The following is a 23,920-nucleotide window of genomic DNA, read 5'->3' on the forward strand; positions in this document are numbered from 1 at the left end:
TTAGTAAAGAAGGAACAAATAGAAGGTGTCATGATTTGAAATAAGCACAATTGTAAATGGCATTTTGAAATGAAATGTTTGATGGATACACTGAAGAGCAGATCTTAATACATATGTTGAGAAAATGCACCTTGGGTTCCAAGAGTGTGTTTAATTACATATTTATTTAAAATATATTTCTTGAAATATATTTTTTACTTATTAGCTTTAAAAAAGTGGTGCTAACCACATAAAAAGTTAACTTGTGAGCAGCTGTGCTCTCCCCACTACTGCTACTTTTTGGTTAAGTTGGGAGAAGGCAATGTGACTTCTTAAAATCTTCCAAACAAACCTCGAGCCTAAATGGTCCTTGCAGATCCAACCTTTATGTTGGTTGGACCTTAAGAGACCTTCACAGAGTTAGTGGTGATTTTCTCCACTGGCATCTTAATAGCTAAGATACATTTGGAAAATACATTCAGTTGGAAGGGGGTTTATATGGTTTTTTCCTCTAATGAACAATATAGCTGTGATGTTAAAGCAAAGAGTACAAAAGTGTAAAGATTTAAAACATTTGGATTTATAATGAAGTATTGAAATAGTCAATTATAATTTTTATTCTCTAGGTTTTACCTATTCTTGAGATTCTGTATCATGTTGAAGAAAGGAATTCACACCATGTGTATATGGCCCTTATAATATTGTTGATCCTTACAGAAGATGATGGCTTCAACAGATCCATTCATGAAGTGGTAAGTTAGCATGACTTGGATTAGAGTTACAGAACACACATGTCCCTACATAAGATTTACTACAGTCTTTACATTTCTTTCTGGTAGATTTTCCTGTGAGAACCTGCATTAGAAATGTTATGTCTTTCTTCAGATTTTTGAAGCGGTGCTTTTTTTTTTTTTTTCCGGAATGACTATTAACCACTATTAAAAACTCTCTCAAAATGGTTCCTTGGTAATTGATACAAATGATTTTACTGCTACTGGGTTCATTTTTCTTCAAAATTTCATTTCCACTTTTTCATTGTGGCAGAAATTGTCAAACAGGTTTGCTTCATGCATGCAGAATTAGAGAAGAAAAAGGGACCAAAATGGGAGAAGTTTGAGAAACCCATTGTTTTACATATATTTTTTAAAGAACATAGCATAATTTAACTCTTTAAATTTTGGTCCTGTTGGAGAGTTTTATTCCCAAACTGGTTTTATCTTCTTCTTTGGCATTTTTAAATTTTATTTTTTGCATCAAAGTAATACACGTATATAGTTTTAAAACTTACATAGAAGTACGAGATTTAAATGAAAAATAACAGACCCATGTTCACCCTGTTTCTGATTCCCACTCCTCTAAGGGAAATGCTTTCAGTTCTGTCTGTGTTTCTAAATAACATGCTTATATTGTGATTTCTTGATTTCAGTTGTAGACATTAACTATTATCTCCCTAAGATGGAAGATAGTCATTGATTCTTCCTGCATACCACATGTGTTCCCTCTGGGTTCCCAGCATGCTTGCCAGCACACAGACTTTTTCCTTTTTCCATCTTATTACCATTTTTGGTTAACTCAGCTTTTACGTTATTATTTTAGATGTTATTTTTAGTTTGACTGTGTACTGTAGGATAATTGCATTTCCTTTCTTGAACATGTTTACCATTTCTGTAGCACATCATTGCCCTGTTTTTTATTTGTGTACTAATACACTGATTCTACCCCCAGTACTTCAACAGAACTGAAAATTTGCTCAAAATATATTCAAACTTACTGAGTTTTCTTTTTGGACTCCTGTCTTTGCTGGAGCATCTGGTGGCTCTGGTTGATCTGTTCATCTGTAGGAGTAAGCACTAAGAAGTCGATTGGAAGTCCTGTGTGTGGGCAGGTCTTATTTACTGTACCTTGTTGTACATAGTCTCTTTCTCTGGGACTCTGTCCCTGCAGGCCATTTTTTGGGTGGATTCTTTTTGATTCTTCCAGTCTCCTTGTTAGGGTGTCTATAGGAGAAGGGGGCAGGGCTTTCACTCTTTATAAGGGTACAGACACTTTGTTTTCTCCTCATTTTCGGTAGGGCTTTTATATTATCTTTAATCCTCTCTAATGTTCCCTTGAGTCATGTTTTTGCCTCTTACATAGTATGACCATAATTTCAGCTAGGATTTAAGGAATCTTGACCATTGTGGAAGGAGTATAAAACATAGAAATTTATTTTTTGTGTGTATATTTAAGGTATACAACTTGATGTTTTGATATATTAATACATGTACACAGAGAAATGGCTACTATAGTCAAGTAAATTAGCATATCCATCATCTCACATAGTTACCCCCTTTATTGTTTGTGGCAAGAGCAGTGATACTCTCCTTTAGCAAAAATCCTGAATACAGTACAATATCATTAACTGTAGTCCTCATATTCTGCATTAGATCTCTAGACTTCATCCTCTATACCTGCAACTTTGACCTATATCTCCCCATTTTCTCACATCCAACCCTGGTACCCATTGTAATATCATCTATTTCTGTGTATTTGACATTTTAAAAAGGTATTCCACATATATGTGAGATCATGAAGTATTTTTCTTTCTCTGGTTTATTTCACTTAGAATAATCTCTTCCAGGTTTACCTATGTTGTGCCAAATGTCGGTGTCTTCTTTTTTAAGGCTGAATAATATTCCTTTGTTTATACAACCATGCACTACTTAACAATTGGGAAGCACTGTGAGAAATGTGCGCTTAGGTGATTATATCATTATGTGGAAATTGTAGAGTGTGCTTACACAGCCAAGATAGTGTAGCCTACTACACGCCTAGGCTGTGAGGCCACAAACCAGTACAGCATTATTACTGTATACTGTAAGCAGTTGTAACACAATGGTAAGTATTTGTTTATCTAAACATAGAAAAGCTACCATAAAAATACAGTATAAAAGATTTTAAAAGGCACACCTGTATAGGGCACTTACCATGAATGGAACTTGCAGGACTGGAAGTGGCACTGATTGAGTCAATGAATGAGTGGTGAGTAAATGTGAAGGACCAGGTCATTACTGTATGCTATCGTAGACTTTATAAACACTGGACACTTAGGCTACACTACATTTATAAAAAATATTTTTCTTTAATAATCAATTAACCTTAGCTTACTGGAACTTTGTTACTTTATAAAGTCACCACAAACACATGAATAGTGTGTTGTGCTACAATGGCTACAACATCTAGGTGATAGGAATCTAGGTATAATCATCTGGGACCTTCTTTATATATGCAGTCTGGCATTGACCAAAACATTGTTATGTGGCAAATGACTACATACTACAGTTTCTTTATCCATTTGTCTGTCGACGGACTCTCTGGCTGTGTGTGTGTCTTGGCTATTCTGAATAGTGCTGCAGTGAACGAGGGAGTGCAGTTATCTTTATAGGTGGTGATTTCATTTTCCTTATGCCCAGAAGAGGAACTGTGAGATGATACACTAGTTCTATTTTTAATTTCTTTAAGAATCTATATACTGTTTCTCACCTTGGTGGCTCCAATCTGCATTTCCACCAACAGTGTGCAAGGGTTCTGTTTCCTGCATCCCCTCCCGTACTTGTTATCTCTTGTCTTTTTCATAATGACTGTCCACACTGGTGTGATGGTTTTGATTTGCATTTCCCTGATAATTAGTGATTTTGAGCACATTTTCATGTACTTGTTGACCATATTTATGTCTCGAGAAATGTCTATTCAGGTCCTTTGCCCATTTTTTAATGGGGTTATTTGTTTTTTCTGCTATTGAGTTGTGTGAGTTCTTTATGTATTTTAGATACTAGCCTTTTATCAGATATATGGTTTGCAAATATTTTATATCAATTCAGAGGCTGCCTTTTCATTTTGTTGATTATTTCCTTTGTTGTATAGAAGCTTTTTAATTTAATATAGCCCCATTAATTTATTTTTACATTTGTAGCCAGACCTTTTGATGTGAACATAGAAATTTCTTGGTTCTTGTTTTCAGTAAAATACTATGAGAAGTAATATTTTCACTGATTTACTCAACTTTTTAAATAAATTAAAAATCAATATGATTTTTAAAAGCATCTTACAATTGAAGTATAATATGCATATAAAACACACAAATTTTAAAGGAAAACTAATGAAAATTACCTTCTATATTTGTGTCATTGCCACCCAGATAATTATTTGCTTCTGCAGCAGCAATAACAAAATAATCAGAACAAGAAGAAGTAAGCACACAAAAAACTTTGAAGCAAACATGATAAAGATGTTAATTTTTGGCATAATTCATATGTGGGTATACTTTTTATTGTGCTATTTTCTATAATTTTCTGTATCCTTATTCTATAAATAAAACACTTTCAAGTTAGCAGAGAATTTTGCATTAAAATTAAACTTCACTGACTGCCAAAACAAGGTTGGTAATATAGGGAAAGTTCAGTTCACATTCAAGTTCAGTTCCATTGGATTTCAGGATATTTTAGATGACATTTCAAATTCAAATATTGAAACACTTATTCTTTTTCTCTAGAATCTGACTTTCTTGTTGATCTCCATTTATTTTGGTCCCTTCCCTTTTCATATGTAATATAGAAAAGAGTAAGTTCAAATGTTTTACCAAGTTTCTCTACATGGAATCATTAGTGTGAACCTACTTGCCTATGAAATATATATTGTTATCTCATTTTGATTTGAATTTGCATTTCTTAATACCCAATGATACGGAGAAGTTATTTTTAATGTGCTTTTTATGTGCATATATATCTTTTTGCTATTTTTTAAATTATCTTTTTTATTTTGAAATAATTGTAGATTCACATGCAGTTTTAAGAAAAATAAGGGAGACCTCATGTACCCTTAACAGTTTTCCCCAATGGCAACTATAGTTGTAAAACTATAGTTCAATATCACAGCCAAGATACTTGATATTTTTGTTTGTTTGTTTGAGACGTAGTCTCGCTTTGTCTCCCAGGCTGGAGTGCAGTGGCAGGATCTCAGCTCACTGCAAACTCCGCCTGGGTTCAAGCAATTCTCATGCCTCAGCCTCCCGTGTAGCTGGGATTACAGGCACACGCCATCATGCCTGGCTAATTTTTGTACTTTTTATTAGAGACGGGATGTTTCACCATGTTGGCCAGGCTGGTCTTGAACTCCTGACCTCGAGTGATCCAGCTGCCTTGGCCTCCAAAAGTGCCAGGATTACAGGTGTGAGCCACCACGCCCAGCCTGACATTGATACTTTTTAAGGTATAGAACATTTCTGTCACCACAGCATTATATCCCTCATCTTGCTCTTGAATAACCATACCCCCTTTTAAAAACTTAGCTAATCTTATTATTGAGATGTAAGAATTATTTATTCTGGATCATTTGCTTTTTTATATTCTAGTTTGTTAATGTAGTAAATTATACTGATTATTGAGAATTATATTGATTGTTGAATATTAAATCAACTTTGCATCCTGGAGTAAACTGTGCTTGGACATGACGCGTTTTGAAATGTATTTTCATATACAGTCTGGTTAAGTTTTGAGCTTTGTGTTTTCTGAGGAATTTATACATTTCTTTTAAGGTAATGAATCTATTACAATAAAATTGTTCATAATATACTCTTACTACCTCTTCTTTTAAAAAAAAAAAAAAAAGTTACCTTTTAATGTCTGTACTCGCCAGAGAGATTACCCCCTCATTCTTCATGCTGATAATGTGTCTAGTCTCTTCTTTATCTTTCTAACTTTTTTAAAAAGTTAAAAAAACTTTAAAGAACTAACTTTGATTCTATTGATTTTTTTCCTCCATTTTTTGTTTTCTATTTTAATTATTTACACCCTTATTATTTCTTTTCTCCTGCTTACTTGAGCCTCAATTTGCTTTTTTTTTTTCCCCAACATTTCTTAAGGTAGAAGCTTAGACCTTTGATTTTACATCCTTCTGCTTTTCCACTGTAAGCAAAATGTATGAAAATAGTTTTCAGACTTTGGACAATAGGCAGCACAGGAGAGTAATGCTAGAAAGAAAAAAATGTGTTTAACAGTAATTATTTTTAAGAATTTGAAAATACATTAAAGTCAAACTTTATCACTGCCACCTAAGATGTGAATACCTTGGCTTAAGACAAATTATTATACTGTTTTAGTGTAAATGATCATACTCATTCATTAACTAGAAATTAGAACTATTAACATTGGGTGAACATCATTTTCAGAAAATTTCTTCTTTTTATTTAAGTTGAGACAGGGTCTCACTCTTGCCACCCATGCTGGAGTGTAGTGGCACAATCACTGTTCACTGTAGCCTCGACTTTTTGGGCCCAGGTGATCCTCCTACCTCAGCCTCCTGAGTAGCTGGGACTGCAGGTGCATGCCACCATGCCCAGCTAGTTTTTGTTTCTGTGGAGATGGGTTTCGCCATGTTGCCCAGGCTGGTCTCTAACTCCTGGGGTCAAATGACTTGCCTATCTCAGCCTCCCAAAGTTTTGTGATTACAGGCATGAGCCACCACACCAGACCTTCATTATACAATATATTTTTTGATATTCGTATATGGTGAAGAAAAGAGATTTTGGAAAGCTAAGATGTTAGAATCATTGTTTAGTTATTTTAAATCCATGTTGCAGCTGTGGAGAGAATCAGTGTATTTCTTAATGAGAAACGTGAGAACATTATTAATTCCACACTTCTTTTACTGTCTTTCTTCCAATTTTTTGTTAGTTTAATTATTTAATTTTGTAAAGTTTTTTTTTGAGACAGTCTCACTGTGTTGCCCAGGCCGGAGTGCAGTGGTGCAATTTCGGCTCACTGCAACCACTGCTTCGCAGGTTTACCCAATTCTCGTGCCTCAGCCTCCCAAGTAGCTGGGATTACAGGCAAGTGCCACCACACCTGGCTAATTATTTTTTTAGATTATTCAAAACTTATAACATTTCCATTCTGTTTTGTAACTCAAATTGCCTAACACTGGTTTTATTGGATGTGTTGTCTACCATCAACCCTTTTACCAGAGTTTAGTTTCTGTGTTCCTGAGTTCTTTATTTTTATTCATCTTCTTCTGTATGTCTGGCTTTTGTTTTAAATTATTTTCTTCACAGAATATTTCTGTGGCATATTTTATTCACATTCTCATGTTTGAAAATGTCTGAAGGTTTTCATTTTCTCTCCCACACCTCTTTCCACTATTTAGTTAGAAGAAGACACAAATAAATAAACCTACCAAACTTGTTTCTCTCTCTAGATTTGGGGATTTTCATCAGAATTTTCAGGATTTTGTCAGTTTTTCCAAGGGACTGCTGCAAGCTAAGGCAGGATTCAGTCAGGCATGTTCTTCTTGACCCTGCTCTAGGGTTTTCTCCTTTATCACCCGTCATGGACCCCAGTACACCTAAGACTGTGTGCTTGGGCTCATAGAAGCATTTTTTACCGCATGTTACCATGGGACAGCCTGTGATTTATAGCACATTTTTTTTTTTTCTTTTTTTTTTTTTGAGATTCAGTCTCGCTCTGTCGCCCAGGTTGGAGTGCAGTGGCATGATCTGGGCTCACTGCAAGCTCCGCCTCCCGGGTTCACGCCATTCTCCCACCTCAGCCTCCTGAGTAGCTGGGACTACAGGCGCCTGCCACCACGCCTGGCTAATTTTTTGTATTTTCAGTAGAGACGGGGTTTCATGTGTTAGCCAGGATGGTCTCAATCTCCTGACCTCATGATCCACCCGCCTCGGCCTCCCAAAGTGCTGGGATTACAGGATTGAGCCACCGTGCCCGACCTGCACATATATTGTTTAATGAGATTGTTTAAAGGACTGTATATACTTTATTCACTCCCACATACGCCTGAGATTAGTATATTTGGTATTATTAATTCAGTAAGCATTTAATGAACATGTACCACCTCTCATACCTGTGGTAATGGTTAAATGAATTTTAACCGTCACTTTTTTAGTATAACTCCTAGTTTTAACTTGTCAGATAAATCATGTACTTTTATTCTGTTCTCCAGATTATAGAGGTGTGGTAGACTTTGAGGATATTAAGTTTGGGCTGTAGTCTATTTATTCAATGTACTGCTCTTCTAAGGCAAAACTTTAAAATTGTGATTTCACAATTTCTACCTATTTCCATGCCTAGAGATATGACACATTTATTCCTTTTGGTATTTTTTCTCTTTTCTAGCCCTCTTCTTGTCAAACATAGACTTGCTTATACCTAACACAAAGTATTCGATAGAAAAATGGGCAAAATAATAGGAAAACAGAATACAGACCCTGAACAGTAATCATCGTTCAACCCGATGCTTCATCAAGATCATGCCAATTAAAGCAACTGAAATATTCTGTGCCTATCAGAGTAGCAAAAATGACAAAATCTGTTATATTAAGAGTTGGTGATGTTTTTATTACTATGGGGTTGATGAAAGAAAAAAGAATTGGTGAGGATATAGAGAAAAGGGACTCTCATATGCTGATAGTGGGAGTACAAATTGGTAGAACCGCTTTAGAGAGGAATTTGTCCTCTCAAATTTCTCAAATTGTATACAGAAATAAATACTCCACCTCTCAGAAGTTCCATTTCAAGGTTATGTTTTAGGAAGAACTTCTTCATAGATCACGAGAACTTTTTGAAAGAATTTTCATTGTAGTATTGGGAGAGCAGATAATGTAAATGAAATATTGTAAAGCAGCTAGAATGAATGCATAGAGCTACATGTATTGATAATAATAAAACTCAGAAAAAAAAAAAAGCCCATCCACTTTCAGGATAGGGCTGCCTCTGGGGAGGCAGGTTAACAGTGTAGAACCATGAGGAGGCTTCAGGTACTTTAGAAGCAAGAATACTAACATTTGATAAATCTAGGTGATGGATACAGTGGTGGTCTCTATACCAGGCTAATCAATCAAACTTTCTATCCTCATAGAAGTCTTCTATGACTGCACTGTGCAGTATGCTCACACTTGAAATGTAGCTAGTATGGCTGAGGAATTGATTTTACTTTTATTAAATTTTAATTTAAATATCCACTTGTGGCTAGTGCCACTATGTTGGACACTGCTGCTCTGTGCTTTTTAGTGTGTTAACACAGTTAATGGTAACTATACTTTTTTTTTTTTTTTGTGATGGAGTCTCGCTCTGTTGCCCACGCTAGAGTGCAGTGGCGTGATCTCGGCTCACTGCAACCTCTATCTCCCAGGTTCAAGCGATTCTCTGCCTTGGCCTCCCAAGTAGCTGGGATTACAGGTGCCTGCCACCAAGCCTGGCTAATTTTTTTTTTTAGTAGAGACAGGGCTTCACTGTCTTGGCCAGGCTGGTCTTGAACTCCTGACCTCGTGATCCACCCACCTCAACCTCCCAAAGTGCTAGGATTACAGGTGTGAGCCACCACGCCTGGCCTATACATTTATTTTTAAAAGAAGATATTCAATGATTTGGCAATTCTGGTTCCTAGTAAATTCTCGTAGATGTACTTATGAAGTCATATGCAGGTATTTTTGCTTTCAAAATCTGTGTGATTCCTGAACTTAGGTAAAAGTCTGGTTAGTAAGAATATGGAGAGTAAGGAATTCTTTCTTTTTTTCTGACTTTCATATAGTAAGATTTAGGATAGTGATCTGAATTGTAACATTGTTTTAAATAGGAAAACAACTGTAAATAACCTAAATTTCCATTAATAGAGGAATGGATTTTTAAAACAAATGTGGCCTACTAGTATAGTACTCTAGAGTGGTTACAAGGAATGAAGTAGACTTAGATATAGAGATGACATTCAAATGACTTAACTAGTGTGGATGGCACCAACACCACCAGCCAGTAAGAATGGATGTGGACCATAGTCCTTTGTTCTCTGCTGTATATTACCTGGGGGAGTGGCTTGCAACAACAGCTATTTACTAACTAGTATTGAGTATTCCATTTAAAAAAATAACTAGTACTATCAGGCATACCTGGTGAATATTCTTCTCATATGTATCAATATAGGAGGGTTACAGAAACATACTGAGTGAAAAAAATAAGATGCAAACAAACCAGATGTGTGTTAGTTTCTTAGAGCTACTATAACTGACCACCACAGTTACTGAGTACTGCTGATATAAACGAAAGATACTTAGTATGTTCCAGAGTTGTCTGAGTACCACAGCTAGGTGACTCCTAACAACAGAAATGTATTGTCTTCTGTAGCCTGAAAGTCCAAAGTCAAGGTGTCAGTGGGGCCATGCTGTCTCTGAAGGCTCTAGGGGAAGACCCTTTCTCGTGTCATCCTAGCTTCTGGTGGTCATAGGCAATACTTGGTGTCCCTTGGCTTGCCAGCTACATCACTCCCGTCTCTGCTACTGTCATCACATCCTTCTCTCAGGAGGTGTCTGTCTCTGTGTCTGTCTTCCTCATCTTACAACCACCAGCAGTCATACTGACCTAGAGTCCACATTAATCTAATGCAGTCTCATCTTGATTATATTTTCAAAGACCCTCTATCCATTTAAGGTCACATTCACAGGTTTTGAATGACATAGATTTGGGGGAACACCATTCATTCTAATACATTATGTATGGTACTATTTATGGGTACTAGAAAACACACAAAGGAATACTGGTTTTGGTTTTTTTTATATATATGTATGTACATATTTGTATATATGCAGATAAAGTAATTGAAATGGTCTAGAGGATACATACTAAACTCAAGATAGTGTTTGTTCCTTCATGGGGGAAATAAAATGAGATTTGTATATTAAAAAATATTAACGGTTGCTTTGGGAGGCTGAGGCGGGTGGATCACGAGGTCAGGAGATCAAGACCATCCTGGCTAACACGGTGAAACCCCGTCTCTACTAAAAATACAAAAATTAGCCGGGCGTGGTGGCGGGCGCCTATAGTCCCAGCTACTCGGGAGGCTGAGGCAGGAGAGGGGTATGAACCCGGGAGGCGGAGCTTGTGGTGAGCCAAGATTGCACCACTGCACTCCAGCCTGGGCAACAGAGCGAGACTCTATCTCAAAAAAAAAAAAAACAAAAAAAAAAACAAAAAAAAAAACAAAAAAAAAAAAACAAAATTAACAGTTGGTAATGTGAATTGTGAGTGTATAGATGTCAATTTTTTTTTTTTACTTTCCTATACATATTTAATTTTTTAAAAGACTTGATATTATGTGATGTTACTGTGTAATACTCTATCATATATAACTTATGGAATTTATTTTTGAGAAAAAGTCTTGTTCTGTCGTCCAGGCTGAAGTGCAGTCACTGCAACCTCTGCCTCCCTAGTTCAAGCAACTCTCCTGCCTCAGCCTCCCAAGTAGCTGGGATTACAGGTGCACGCCACATCACCTGGCTAATTTTTAGTAGAGACAGGGTTTCACCATGTTGGTCAGGCTGGTCTCAAATTACTGAACTCAGGTGATCCATCCACCTTGGCCTCCCAAAGTCCTGGAATTACAGGTGTTACCCACTGTGCCCAGCCAAACTTTTATATTTTTTACTTTTCAATTCTGAATAATATTTAACTACCATGTAGTGAGTATTTGTTATATGTCAGCCTCTGAGTGGAGAATGCAGTCAGGGTGGGCTTATTTGTAATGGGGGATGTTGGGTGATGTGGGGCCAGAGAGTTGAATGAGTGAAAATATGTGTGGGGAATGCATCTGTATATAGTTGTACTTTCAAACATATTGACATGAAATTGAGTGTGGTATTCCTTTGTGTTTTTATTCTTTTTATCTGTTTCTATTCTCCCTAGACTTGCTAGAGAATGATCTATTTTAATCCCCTTTTAGAAAAACTAAGGTACAACCAGATTATTTAGACTTAATTCTGTTTTCCTGATGTCATGTATGACTGTTGTGTTTGTTCTTGTTTGTATTCCATATTCTCCTTCTCTTGAATTCTCCTGGATTTGCCCTACTGTTACTACGGTGAGAAGGGGCAGCTAAATACTTACATGTGTTGTCGTGGTTTTTTTTTTTCCTTCCCGATATGGTACATGGGTGGTTCATGCTGAGTTTATTTTGCAACATTCTTACATGGTAGTTTCTCAAGATGTAGAATTCCATAATGTCTTCCCTCAAAAATCCTGAGACATTGTTCTGCTGTCCTTCAGATGTGTAGTGTTCAAAATGGGAACTCTAACGTTAGTCTCCTTCTCTTTCCATTGGTGATAACATGTTTCTTCTGTCTGGAAGCCAGTGGAACTTTCTCATATACTGTGAATTCATTAATCTTGCAAGAATGTTTTGATTGTTTTTCATGATTTTTTTTGGAATGTGGGATGTTTTTCTTTTCCTCTCAAAGAAATTTTCTCATATTAATAATTGTTCTGTTTTTCTTCTAGTTTATTTCTTCTGGAATTTTTAAGTGCCTATGACGTCTGCACTTTTATAGTATCTGTGGAGAACTTCTCAGTTTGGTCCTTCACATCACAAATTTAATTCTCCGTAGTGCTCACTCTGCTGCGCCCAGGCTGGAGTGCGGTGGCGACATCTTGGTTCGCTGCAACCTCCACCTCCTAGGTTCAAGCGATTCTTGTTCCTCCACCTCCAGAGTAGCTGGGACTGTAGGCATGCACTACCACACCCGGCTAATTTTTTGTATTCTTAGAGAGTCATCATTGGGCCAGGCTGGTCTCGGCCAGGCTGGTCTCAAACTCCTGACCTTGGCCTCCCAAAGTGCTGGGATTACAGGCGTCAGACACTGCCCAGCTGCCATTTTAATCTTAAAATCAACTTTTCTTTGTTCTGTGATTTTCTCTTTTCATAGCAGTCTCTTCTTATTTTATGGATGCAGTATTTTGTCAAATCTCACTAAATATACTAATTAGAATTTTTTAAAAAAATTCCAACTTCCTAAATCCTCTCTGTTTAGTTAGAGGTCTGTTCTCTCTGCCTGTTCAGTTTCACAGTTTATTATTTATTTATTTACTTGATAAACTTTTTATTATGAACACTATGAAACTTAAACATAATTGGAGAAAATAGTAGCATGGATCTTCATGTAGTCATTATTAACACTCGTGTTCTTATTTCATCTACCCACTTTACCCTCACCACCTTTTACATTTTGACTTCTATTTTTAAAAACAAATCTTCCATATAATTTCATGTGTAAATATTTCAGTATGTTCTTTCAGTAAGTATGGACTTTAAAAAATGTATCATACCAGCCAGGCGTGGTGGCTCATGCCGGTAATCCCAGCACTTTGGGAGGCCGAGGCAGGCAGATCACGAGGTCAGGAGATCGAGACCATCCTGGCTAACATGGTGAAACCCCATCTCTACTAAAAAAATACAAAAAATTAGCCGGGCATGGTGGCAGGCACCTGTAGTCCTAGCTACTTGGGGAGGCTGAGGCGAGAGAATGGCGTGAACCCAGGAGGCGGAGCTTGCTGTGAGCCGAGATCGCACCACTGCACTTCAGCCTGGGCACCAGAATGAGACTCCGTCTCAAAAATAAATAAATAAATAAATAAATAAATAAATAAATAAATAAAAATAAAAATGTACATTCAACAAAATCAACAATAATGTTTAAATTCTTCCTAACAATTTATCTCTAATTATCTTTAAAATGTCTTCTAGAGTTGATTTGTTTGAATCAGATTCCAACGTCTACTGCATTTAGTTATTAAGACTCACAAATCTATAGCACTCTTTCCCTATCCCAGCTTATTTTGCCCCTTATTTGTTGAAGAAACTGGGTTGTTTAGTAGGATTCCCTACATTTGTCTTTAGCTGATTATATATCATCATGGTATTTAATGTGTTCTGTCCTCTGTATTTCATGTGCACTGGTTAATTAGAAGAGAGTCTTGAGTAGGTTCAGCATATCACTCTCTTAGGTTGAATGTCTTCACTTGGTTTTGTTGTTCATCTGTACTTATAAACACAAGTCTAGACTAACTTGTTTTGCAAGGTTGTGGGATCCCCCCTCTGCATTTATGAGTGGTGGGGAGTCTGCTGTGCTCTGGATGTGTGCCTCTTCTTAAGAGAGAGGGCAAGAATCAGCCCAGCAGTCTCTTCCTTTTTCATGCATAGGTAGAGAATAATATGGCACAGTGACTTTCCTTGAGTTGCGGAGAAAGGATGCAGGAGTAACCTTAATGGAAGAGAATATTAGGGAGTTCTAGTGCTCGGCTGAGCCTGTTGGGGTTTTTTTGTTGTTGTTTTTTCCCCCATTTTACCTCTTTCTTTGGGGCAGCCCAGATTTGGCTGCTGTATTGCCCAGTGTTTGTACCTATCTGCCTGCCTGCCTCTCTCTCTCTCTCTCTCTCTCTCTCTCTCTCTCTCTCTCTCTGTGTGTGTGTGTATGTCTCTCTCTCTCTCTTTCTCTCTCTCTCATCTCCAGCTTACAGATCTGCAGTGGAAATGTCTTAACTTAGAAAACAGTTCTTGCTTACTTCGGCGCGGAGGTATGCACCAGAGCTGCCTACTTCTCCATAGCCATGGCAGAGCACTGGAGCGTCTCTCCTTGAAGATCTGGAATCATTTGCATTCGTGGCCTCTCTCTGCTGCTTAACTCACCTTCAGAGCAAAGTCATGGTTTATCAAAAATTGTGGACATGGAGTAATCCTTTTGTCTGTAAAGCAATCATTTTTTACTTAAACTTTTCTTCCCCATTACAGATACTAAAAAATATTACTTGGTATTCAGAACGAGTTTTAACTGAAATCTCTTTGGGGAGTCTCCTGATCCTGGTGGTAATAAGAACCATTCAATACAACATGACTAGGACAAGAGTAAGTATTCCAGCTGCTGTTCTACCTTTTTTGCATACAGTACAATTAAGATGATAGTTTAAAGCAATCCCAATTTTTAGGGTACTAAAATTCTCATGACATATGGTAGAAAATACAGGTCACTGTAGTCACTGTATTACATGATCCTAATGTAACATAAGGTCTTAATATTTAATGGATTGTATGATTGGAGATATTTTACATGAAATAGAAAACAAGCAATGCAAAACATTTAGATAAAAGCTAAAAAGCTATTGTATGTCTTTATTTGGCCAGTAACACTGATTTGCCTTTTTTTTTTTTTTTTTTTTTTTTTTTTTTTTTTTTTTTTTTTGAGACGGAGTCTTGCTCTGTCGCCCAGGCTGGAGTGCAGTGGCGCGATCTCGGCTCACTGCAAGCTCCGCCTCCCGGGTTCCCGCCATTCTCCCACCTCAGCCTCCGAGTAGCTGGGACTACAGGCGCCCGCCACCGCGCCCGGCTAGTTTTTTGTATTTTTAGTAGAGACGGGGTTTCACCGTGTTAGCCAGGATGGTCTCGATCTCCTGACCTCGTGATCCGCCCGCCTCGGCCTCCCAAAGTGCTGGGATTACAGGCTTGAGCCACCGCGCCCGGCCTGATTTGCCTTTTTTAATATCAGCAAATAACAAAGTACAAAAGGACAAGAAAATGAGCACAAGAAATGAGCACAAGAAAATATGAATTAAATGAGAAAGAAAAATAGAAGAGAGAGAGTATTTTAAAGAGTAAAAGACAAAGAGAAAAGAGAGTATTTTAAAGAGTAAAAGAAAAATTTCTGCTGGATTCTATTCACAGTACCTGGGAGCAAATTACAGTTCTGGTTAATAGAAATATATTGTTAAAGAGAAGCAGTGTACAGAATTCATAGCTAAGAGAAATGGTATTTTATTTATTTATTTATTTATTTTTGAGCTATGATTGTGCCACTGCACTTCAGCCTAGGCTGCACTGGAGTGCAGTGGCACAATCATAACTCATTGTAACCTCCAACCCCTGGGCTTAAGTGATCCTCCTGCCTCAGCCTCCTGAAGAGCTAGGACCACAGGCATATGCCACCACACCTGGCTAATTTTTTTTTTTTTTTAAATAGCCAAAGTCTCGCTATGTTGCCCAGACTGGTCTTGAATTGGTTTTGAACTTCTGTCCTGAAGTGATCCTCCTACTGTGGCCTCCCAAAGTGTTGGGATTGTAGGCGTGAGCCCCTGCTCCCAGCTCATTTTCAGTTATTTTCCTCTGTGGGGCTGTTGCAGATACACACTCATGTTTTTTATCTGAAACCCTAGGAGCCAGCTATGTTTTAGAAAGCAGAAGTTTTTGGATTTTAGAAAGATAATTATAGTTTATATACTCTACTGTGTGTAACCATTAGGGCCTTAAGTAGCATGCTGTAATTAAACATTATATTTCTGTAGCAAAATATTTCAATATTCACCATGGAGGGAATAATGAAGACCATCAGAAACATCATCATTTTTTGTGTTGTGAAAAAACTTTGAATTTTCAGTGCTTTATGGATTTAGGAATTAGAAAAAAGAGATTGTGGATCTGAACTTTCTAAAATCAGTGACAACTGAGTTTATATTTGCTTCTATTAATAGTTAACCTTGGTTAAAATATGGAAAAGACTTGATTGTATGTTTTACACTTGCTGTTTCCTCACAGGACAAGTACCTTCACACGAATTGTTTGGCAGCTTTAGCAAATATGTCAGCACAGTTTCGTTCACTCCATCAGTATGCTGCCCAGAGGATCATCAGGTAAATATGAATTTTAAAAGAAATACTGATTTGCTTCTGGTTGAGCTATTAAGATGGATACTATGGTGGTTCCGTTTTAAATGTTACCTGTGAGGACTATCACATTTTCCTACTTAATTTTTATCACCTTCTTGTTTTGTTAAAAATACTTTGTTCTGTTTTGTTTTCTAACCTAAGTTTTTGATCAAAGTTAATTGTATTTACGTTCAATCTTTTTATAAAATGTAATTTTAAGTGTAATGTTGTTAGTTTTTTAGAGGAGCAGGTATATTTCTTAGTAATGTAAATTAAATATGAATGTATTTGATGAGCATTTTATAGAGCATCACAATATACTTTTAAGGATTTATCTGTGTGCGTTTTAGAGAATGTTTATAGCAGTTCACCCGTGTATTAGTTTCCTATTGTTGCCATAACAAATTACCAAAAATTAGTGGCTGAAAGCACAAATTGGTCATTTTAAAATTCTCTAGTTTAGAAATCCACCATGGATCTCATTAGGCTAAAACTGAAACAGAGCTGCATTTCTGTCTGTAGGCTGTAAAGGAGAATCTGTTTCCATGCCTCTTCTAGTGGTTGGAGGCTGCCTGCATTCCTTGGCTCATGGCCCCTTCCTCTGTTATCAAAGCCAGCAACGGTAGATTGTTGAGTCCTTCTCATACCTCATCACTCTGACCTCTTCTTGTGGTTCCCTCTTCCACGCTGAGGACTCTCATGATTTCCTGGACCCTTCCTGATCCAGGATTATCTTCCCATCTCAAAGCCAGAATCATAATCATAAGGTCCCTTTTGCCATGTAAAGTAACAGTCATAAGTCCATGGGATTAGGATGTGAACATTTTTGAGGGAGCCATTATTCTGTCAGCCAGAAACCCTTGTCTCTTCCCCACCCATTGCCAAAGACATGACTTTTTTTTTTTTTCTTTCTTTTTTTTTTTTGATGGAGTCTCGCTCTGTCTTTTAGGCTGGAGTGCAGTGGTGCAATATCGGCTCACTGCAAGTTCCATCTCCTGGGTTCACATCATTCTCCTGCCTCAGCCTCCCGAGTAGCTGGGACTACAGGTGCCCGCCACCACACCTGGCTAATTATTTCTTTTTTTTTTTTTTTTTTTGTATTTTTAGTAGAGACGGGGTTTCACCATGTAAAGACATAACTTTTAAGGGTAGGAAAGCTAACTAACCAGTCATGAGTGAATATCATTGCAGGACTTGTTAATATATGGGGGTACTTTTTTGACTTCTGTAGGATGTTCGGTATTGTCCAAGTAGCTCTCAAATAGAACCTCAGTGAAGTCATATTGTTTCCTTTAATTTTTACTTTTGGGGCAATGCAGGGTTTTTCTTCTTCTTCTTCTTCTTCTTCTTTTTTTTTTTTTTTTTTTCCCAGACAGGGTCTCACTCTATCACCCAGGCCTGGCTAATTTTTGTATTTTTAGTAGAGACAGGGTTTCACCATGTTGTTCAGGCTGGTCTCAAACTCCTAACCTTGTGATCCGCCCACCTCAGCCTCCCAAAGTGCTGGGATTACAGGCATGAGCCACTGCGCCTGGTCTTTTCTTGTTTTTTTAAGAGACAGGGTTTCACTCTGTCAAGGAGGCTGGAGTGCAGTGGAGCAACCATAGCTCACGGAAAGCTCAAACTCTGGGTTCAAGGGATCCTCCTGCCTCAGCCTGGTCATGTGGTTTTCACCATTCAGTTTTGTTTAGCAGTCATTGATGGTGATCACAACAGCATATCACTTTTAAGCGCTGATCTCACATTCTATTCATTGTTTAGGCATTGATTGACCTGGGCTCATTTTTAAGTTACTCAAAATTGAGTTGTCTGTTTATCTTGAAAATTTAGTAGAGGATATTTTGCATTGACTCACTATTTAATCTGTGTCTCGTCTTAATACATTCCATTAGATTGTTTTTTGGGTTTGTACTTTAGAGATCATCTGGTTGGCTGACATTGGACTAATGTGAACTTTACTATTTAAAGTAAACATAGCAGTCTCCTCCTACCTTGGAGTTTGTCAGGTATTCTGAAGAGCCTTTAGTTTCCAGGAGTTAACCTTTGTCACCATGCTTTATTTCACCATAACAGAGTTAATGATTTCTGTGCTGCTTTGTAGGCTGTTTTCCTGTTTATGTGCAGTTTTGTAACGGTTTCATGAAGATTTCATTACACAATTAACTTTTCTCAAATGACAAATGAACATTTAGCTTGTTTGATATGAAAATGCCAAATTGGCCAGGCATGGTGGCTCATGCCTGTAATCTCAGCACTTTGGGAGGCCGAGGCAGGTGGGTCATGAGGTCAGGAGATCGAGACCATCCTGGCTAACACGGTGAAACCCCATCTCTACTAAAAATACAAAAAAGTAGCCAGGTGTGGTGGTGGGCGCCTGTAGTCCCAGCTACTCGGGAGGCTGAGGCAGGAGAATGGTGTGAACCCCGCAGGCGGAGCTTGCAGTGAGCCAAGATCACGCCACTGCACTCTAGCCTGGGCAACAGAGCGAAATTCTGTCTCAAAAAAAAGAGCCAAATTAGCTGGTTGAGAATTTAAGTTCTGATAAAATGCATTAAGTACGATTAAATATTTTTGAGATGCAAAAAAATTTCTAGTTGGGAAAAATGTATATTAAAACACTGTGCCCAAGTTTTAATCTGTGATGACAAAAGTAGAAAATAAACCAATCATATTTGAAGAAATAAGAAACATAGTTTAGATTTGTGATCTGAGAATATTTAGATTGTGATCATCAATAATGACTAGTGCTTTACTTCATTTTCATAGATTTTTAGGTAGTATAATATGAGTAAGGAACTATGTTAAGCAATGCAAGAAGTATCAAAATAAATAATAAAGATTCCTGCCCTCAAGAAGCTTGCAATTCAGTAGGAGGAATAAGACCAGGATCAATCTTTGTATATATATATGATACAAGGATCCTTTATACAGCAGAATGTTATATGAAATATATATTATTATATCTTAATATTATAATGAAAGAAAAATTGCTATGGAGGGGGTGAATGGCTGGTTCCAAGAATGGTGAGAATGCTTCTCATTGAAAGATTAGGCAGGGTGGCTAGAGAAAGATGACATGATAGATAAGAGAGACTGGCCTGATACAGCAATCATCAGCTACAACAAACTGAAGCAAAACAAGAGGGTGTATGGTGAGAGAGCATGATTTATATGTAGAAAATAACCAGTTTCATGGAACTGGCATACTGTGGACCTCTATTGGGATTACAGGTGAGAAGCCTGAAAGGAACAGCTGGGGCCATTACTGTGGAGGGGCTTAAGGGTAGGACTCACAGTTTAGAATAATCGAAAGGAATGGAGAGAAAAGAAGGTCTTTTCTTAATAACAACAACAAAAATAAAGTATGATTGAATGAGTTTATAAGTGGATTTTGAAGAAAAGAATTTAAGGTAAACTTTTTGAGTCACCTCTTTGAGCAGATGATAGTATCATGGTCTGTTTGTCACACTGAGGGAAGTGTAGTTCTACCCAGCTCCCACATGCTGCCAACACTTTTCTTGTTCAAGGACCACATTTGAGTAGCTGGCGTGGACCAGAGCATCGTGTCACAGAGGAGGGAGCTTGTTGGAAATACAGAGTGTAGGTGTGGCTTTTGACCTACTGGATCAGAGTCTTCTTTTTAACAAGATCCCCGGATGATTTGTATCCACATTAAAGTTTAGAAAACACTTTGAGTTTTCGCCTGGAAATCATTATGTATTTCCTGAGAAAACATTTGTCTTGAGCTGGAAATGGGGGCCAGCTTTTTTGTACCTTGAGGGAACTCATTTTCTACTAAATATTTGTGTTTAGGGTATAGAAATGTATGATAAGGGATGCATAACAAAAACTGTTTAGATACCCAGAAGGTATTACAGCAGTACAACTCAGAATTCACCAGACTCTCTAGTAACTGCTTCAAGTGAGAAGTAAGCAGTTTTCATATACATGATTCCTAAATCCTCTTTTAGAAAGAGACTACACAATTTGATATTTGCCAGTTGCGAAAACTTAGAAGAGTCAGTATTTCACATTATCTTCAACAAAATGCAAAACAGATAACATGTTACATTGCTAGCAAAGGATGTGGATAAAGCTTTGAGAAGCCGCCTTAGCTGGACATAAATGTAAGGAATTATTTCTTACAGTGCCTAGGCCGTTGCTCATATTTAATGACAATGTATCTTCTACAGACTCTTGGTGTTCTAGGAGAATCACAGATCTAATTTGAGTTTTGCTCGATTTGTAAGTCTTTTGGATGTGCTGTAAGGGTGCGTATTTGCTGTGTTCTTTATTTAGGATTATGAGGTTATTCAATTTCAAGACATTTATAAAGAGCAGATTATATGCAAGGGATTGCTCTGGGTTTGAAAGATATCATTTACTTCCAGCCCTTAAGACTGTTCCTTATTGTCTTTCATGTCCCTCCACTGGCTGTTTCCTCTGGCTTCTCCTTCACCGTTTGCTTAACAGGTAGTTTCCTCTAGTATCTCATTCTGTCTTGTTTTCTTCTGTCTTTACACATTTTCTCTGGGAGATCACATATATGTCAATGACTTTACATACTGTCATTTGTATACTGAAAATCTCTTGATATGGTTAGGCTTTGTGTCCCTACCCAGAATCTCATCTTGAGTTGTAATCCCCATAATCCCCACATGTGAAGGGAGAGAACAGGTGGAGGTAATTTGAATCATGGGGGCAGTTTCCCCCATGCGGTTCTCGTGATAGTGAGTCTCACAAGATCTGATGGTTTTATAAGGGGCTCTTCTCACTTGGCTGTGCCACTCTTCTCCCTGCCACTTTGTGAAGAAGGTGCTGTGCTTCTCCTTCACCTTCTGCCATGATTGTAAGTTTCCTGAGGTCTCCCCAGCTGTGCTGAACTGTGAGTCAATGAAACCTCTTAACTTTATAAATTACCCAGTCTCATGCAGTTCTTTTTTTCTTTTTGAGACAAGTCTCACTCTGTTGGCCAGGCTGGAGTGTAGTGGTGCAATCTCAGCTCACTGCAACCTCCGCCTCCCAGGTTCAAGCCATTCTTCCGCCTCAGCCTCCCAAGTAGCTGGGATTACAGGTAGGTGCTTGCCACCACACCTGGCTAATTTTTGTATTTTTAGTAGAGATGGAGTTTCACCATGTTGGCCAAGCTGGTCTTGAACTCCTGGCCTCAAGTGATCTGCCCACCTTAGCCTCCCAAAGTGCTGGGATTACAGGTGTAAGACACTGCGCAAGCCTCAGGCAGTTCTTTATAGCAGCGTGAGAACTGACTAAAACACCACCCAAGTTTAAATTCATAATCTAGATCTTTCTCCTTCACTGTACTGGCAGACGGTACAATGTAGAGGATAAGCACAGAGCCTCTGGAGCCAGACTGCCAGGGTTTGAGATTTCGGCTCTAGAATTTACTACCTGTGGAACCTTGGTGATGATATTCTTTACCTTCTCTCTGCAGCAGTTTCCCATCTGTAAGATGGGAGTGGCAGTAGCTGCTATCTCAAAGGATTATGGTGAGAATGAAGTGCATTGACATTTGTAAAGGGCTTCACACATAACTTGCCTGGAGTAAGCTTTAGCTGGCTAAGCACCAACTCCACTAGGTTCACTACCTGGGTATCCCATGCTTACTTCAGACTTTCATTATGTTTAAAGCTGAACTCATTTTCAAACCTGCTCTTCCTTTTAAATCCCCTATCCTAGGTAATGGCGCTTACCACGGTCACCCAAATTGCCAAGCCAATTCTGTAACTTTTCTGCCTTTCTCTCAAATTCTCTTACTGGACCCTGAAGTTATACCTAACTCTGCCATTGTAATTTGCATGTGAATGCTCTTCCCTTTCTCCATGGCTGCTGTCTTGGTTCACATGTGTATCGTCTTCACCCACACTATGCCAGTAGTCTAACTGGGTCTTTTTGGCTCCCTACTCACCCTTGCACACTGCTATATTCATTGGAAAAGCAAATCTCATCTTATTGCTTCCTTTGCTTAAAAACATTAAATGGCTTCCTATTGTTATTAGGTTAAAAATCTGAGCTGTGCTCTTCACTGGGGTGATTTTGCCCCCCAGGGAACATTTGACAATACGTGGAGATTTCATTGTTGTTGCCGAAACTGGGAAAGAGGTTGCTACTGACATCTAGTGGGTAGAGGCCAGAGATGTTGCTAAACATTCTACAGTGCACACGACAGCCCCCACAAGAAAGCATTACCCAACCCAGAATGGCAGTACTGTCAAGGCTGGGCAACCCTTTCTTAAAGTGACATTCAGGGCCCTGCCCTTTGCCCTTCATCTTCAGTTGCCATTTGCCATATACCCACTGCTTCTGCTTTCCTGAATCATTACTGAAAGTTCCTTGCTCTTTCCCAGCTATACCGCTGAATCTGGATAAATGTGGTCTGGAACTAGAAAAAAGTTGAGGCGGTTCTTTGTATCACCTCTTTTTTTCTGTAGATGTTTCTTTTTCAACCAGCTTCCCACCCCTTTATTCTGTGTCTTTTATCTTGAACCTGCAGTGGCTTCTTCAACTTGCTGAGGCCTCCCCAGTTCAGCTCCTAGGCCTTTTATTTGGACCAAGTTGCTGCTAACATAGTGTTTCATATTCCCCATTCTTCAGACTACAAAGAGAAAGAACCCATTTGGCCCTATTCATCTCTTCATAGCAGACCATGGATCACTGTCAGTTTCTGGCCTAGGGGCTAGTTACTGGGGCTAGAGCAGGAAGGAAAGCGCCAGGAAAGGAGAAGGTTACATGTTAGAAGATCTGGCTGTAGTTACCTGGCTTCTTTTAGTAGTAGGTGTGGGAAAGATAGAACTTCCAAGTCTTGACCTGTCCACTGTAGGTGCTTATGACATACTGGCCTGGTCTGAAGTTGCAAGTCCTGTTGCTTAAGCAGAGTAATAATTACTGGAGATAAAAGACTTATTTTATATTTCTTTGCATTACTTTACAGAGAGTCGCTCTCTGTAGGCACACAATAGACTTTTAATAAATGCTTAGTGACTGATTCTTAGAAGATGGGCTGGCATCTGGAATTTAAACTTAGTTCTGGCACCCACTATTCTGAGACTTCGTGCAAGTTGATTAGCATCTGGCTATGTTTTGCAGATATCTGCTGCCGCTTGAAACTAGTGAAGTTGATGATCTGGTGTCCATAAGATGCTTTAGACAGTGCCACACACTGTTGAAAGCTTTCTGGGTTTTCACACCTCTTGAGAATAAAGTAATACAAAATATAGATTAGCTTTTAATTAAAACAATTTTATGAGAGCAATACAGTTATTTCTGATAAAATTTAATCATGCAATTTAAGAATTTTAAAATTCTCAAATCCATGACTTATGCTTTCACTTTTTCTCACAGCCATCAGGAGTGAGTGTATACACTTCAGATTTTAAGTGTATGGTTGTGTAACTTCCGTGTAGTCTCAAGCTGGTATTTTA

At 38.1% G+C, this 23,920-nt stretch overlaps 1 protein-coding gene across 3 annotated transcripts in view; it reads left to right on the forward strand.

Moving 5' to 3' along the window:
• DYM (dymeclin) overlaps nt 1-23,920 on the forward strand; it is a 427,792-nt gene that overhangs the window by 198,664 nt on the left and 205,208 nt on the right. For all 3 annotated transcript variants that reach the window (XM_030925872.1, XM_030925870.1, XM_030925871.1), the window contains 3 exons: nt 606-731; nt 14,578-14,691; nt 16,372-16,466. In XM_030925872.1, coding sequence (XP_030781732.1) covers nt 606-731; nt 14,578-14,691; nt 16,372-16,466 — 335 coding nt within the window. The remainder of the gene's footprint in view (nt 1-605; nt 732-14,577; nt 14,692-16,371; nt 16,467-23,920) is intronic.

This window comes from Rhinopithecus roxellana, chromosome 21 (genome assembly GCF_007565055.1).
Source record: "Rhinopithecus roxellana isolate Shanxi Qingling chromosome 21, ASM756505v1, whole genome shotgun sequence".
NCBI classification, from domain to species: Eukaryota; Metazoa; Chordata; class Mammalia; order Primates; family Cercopithecidae; genus Rhinopithecus; species Rhinopithecus roxellana.